Source organism: Mustela lutreola, chromosome 5, assembly GCF_030435805.1.
Source record: "Mustela lutreola isolate mMusLut2 chromosome 5, mMusLut2.pri, whole genome shotgun sequence".
Classification (NCBI taxonomy): Eukaryota; Metazoa; Chordata; class Mammalia; order Carnivora; family Mustelidae; genus Mustela; species Mustela lutreola.
The window spans coordinates 28,956,530-28,958,451 of record NC_081294.1 but is presented as its reverse complement, the minus strand read 5'-3'; the positions used below and the strand labels follow the sequence as shown (position 1 = coordinate 28,958,451).

General features: G+C 43.1%; 1 protein-coding gene across 1 annotated transcript; it reads right to left on the bottom strand.

Moving 5' to 3' along the window:
• Positions 1 to 929: 929 nt before the first annotated feature.
• LOC131831322 (gametocyte-specific factor 1-like) lies at positions 930 to 1,629 on the bottom strand. The gene has a single exon (XM_059173442.1). The coding sequence runs from the start codon at positions 1,555 to 1,557 to the stop codon at positions 1,054 to 1,056; it is 504 nt and encodes a 167-aa protein (XP_059029425.1). The 5' UTR covers positions 1,558 to 1,629; the 3' UTR covers positions 930 to 1,053.
• Between the last annotated feature and the right edge of the window lie 293 nt (positions 1,630 to 1,922).

Here is a 1,922-nt window from a genome sequence, read left to right as displayed (position 1 = left end):
CAGAACCCTGAGGTCATGACCTGGACTGAAATCAAGAGTCAAAGGCTTAACAGACTGAGCCACCCAGGCATCCCCAGCCAACCTGTGACTAATTTGCTTGTAACATAGGTAATGTAAAAATAAAGCAGCCAAATTATTGCCTTTTTTTTTTTTCTGAGCACGAGAGCAGAGGGGAAGGGCAGAGGGAGAGAGAAAATCTTAAGGAGGCTCCAAGGTCAGTGCAGAGCCCCACAAGGGGCTCCATCTCACGACCCTGAGATCATGACCTGAGGAGAAATCAAGTCAGGTGCTTAACTGACCGAGCCACCCAGGCGTCCCAACCAAGATATTGCTTTAAGTCAGTTTTATTTATAAACATCTCAGCCTTTCTAATTGTGATTTATCCATCAAATTCTTGTCTGCTGGAGGTGAAATTCTATGCAACACAAAGTTACATAAGACATGGTGCTTGCTGACGATATCACTGGGACAGGAATGAAATGGCCCACGAGCACGGAAGAGAAAGGGGTATTTCTTTTTTGTTTGTTTGTTTTTGTTTTTTTTAAAGAATTTATTTATTTGACACAGAGAGAGAAATCACAAGTAGGCAGAGAGGCAGGCAGAGAAAGAGGGGAAAGCAGGCTCTCTGCTGAGCAGAGAGCCCGATGCGGGACTTGATCCCAGGACCCCGAGATCACGACCTGAGCCGAAGGCAGAGGCTTAACCCACTGAGCCACCCAGGCACCCCGAGAAAGAAGTATTTCTGGTAGTTGGGGCAGCTTTGTCAGAAATACAGGGGGCTAGAATCTTTATCTTTTCTTGATTACCAACATTTGGATGTATGCCGCAGAAAATTTGAAAAAGTATAGACAAGTAGAAGGAAAATATTCAAGCTTAATTCTCTTTTGGCATAGTTTGTTCCAGTGTTTTTAACCCTGAATTTTTTTTTTTTTTTGAAAGTCACAGACAGTTTATCTTTCTATAATTAGATTAGGAGGAAAAACCATGAAGAACCCATTGGTGGCAGGAAGAAGCAAGAGTCTTCTAGGGTCTGGCATTTGATGAGATATTCATTTACTGTGCATTTCCATTGTTTTTCCATGGCAGAACATATGGCAGAGACTTAGGAACACGCATGCCTGAAGCCAGGTTACTCTTATGTTCCACAACTATGTTGCTTGCAGGGCTGTTGTTGCCACAGTAGTTGGCTGTGCCCCAGACAAATGGGGTGCTGGTCTGTTCCCACAGATCTTTATCCCAATCTTCATCGCAAAGAGGGCACTGCCATGTGCTCTCAGCCAGAGTCTCTTGTCCAAGGTTCCTGGTTTGGTTGACAACATCCTGCTCAATACAACTTTTATCATCACAGCTTGAGATATGATGACTGATTTCAGCCCGAGGAACCTGGTGACGAGCATTGAAGGGACAAGTAGCCAATTTGTTTGCGACATCAGGATGATTCTTTCTGCACTTGATAAGATGATAAGGAAACCTGCAGGCCCTGATCTGGTGGTTTTTATCATAGGGGCATTGTAATAGCTTTTCAGGGTCCAGGGAATCGATGTAAGTTTCTTCCATGTTGGAAATGAAGAAGCTGAATCCAAGCACTCGGTCGAGACACGTTCTCTCCACAGCCGCTTTCTCCCCGCATCCGCCAACCTTGAATTTTTTTAAAGAATGGCTGAGATCGTATTATATATACAATTTAGTATCCAGTTTTTTCTACCTACTGTATCATAAACATACTTTTGTGACATTCAAACTGCTTCTTAATGCATCATTTAAAATGTTGCATAATATTTCTGTGTGCAAATAGGAAACAGGTTTGACTGTTGTGAAAGAGACACAAAATAAGAATGGTTTAAATAAGATGGGAATTCCTGTCTCTGTGCCCAGAAGCTCAGGTTCCTTTATTGGAGTGTTTTGCCATCCCCAGAGGTGGC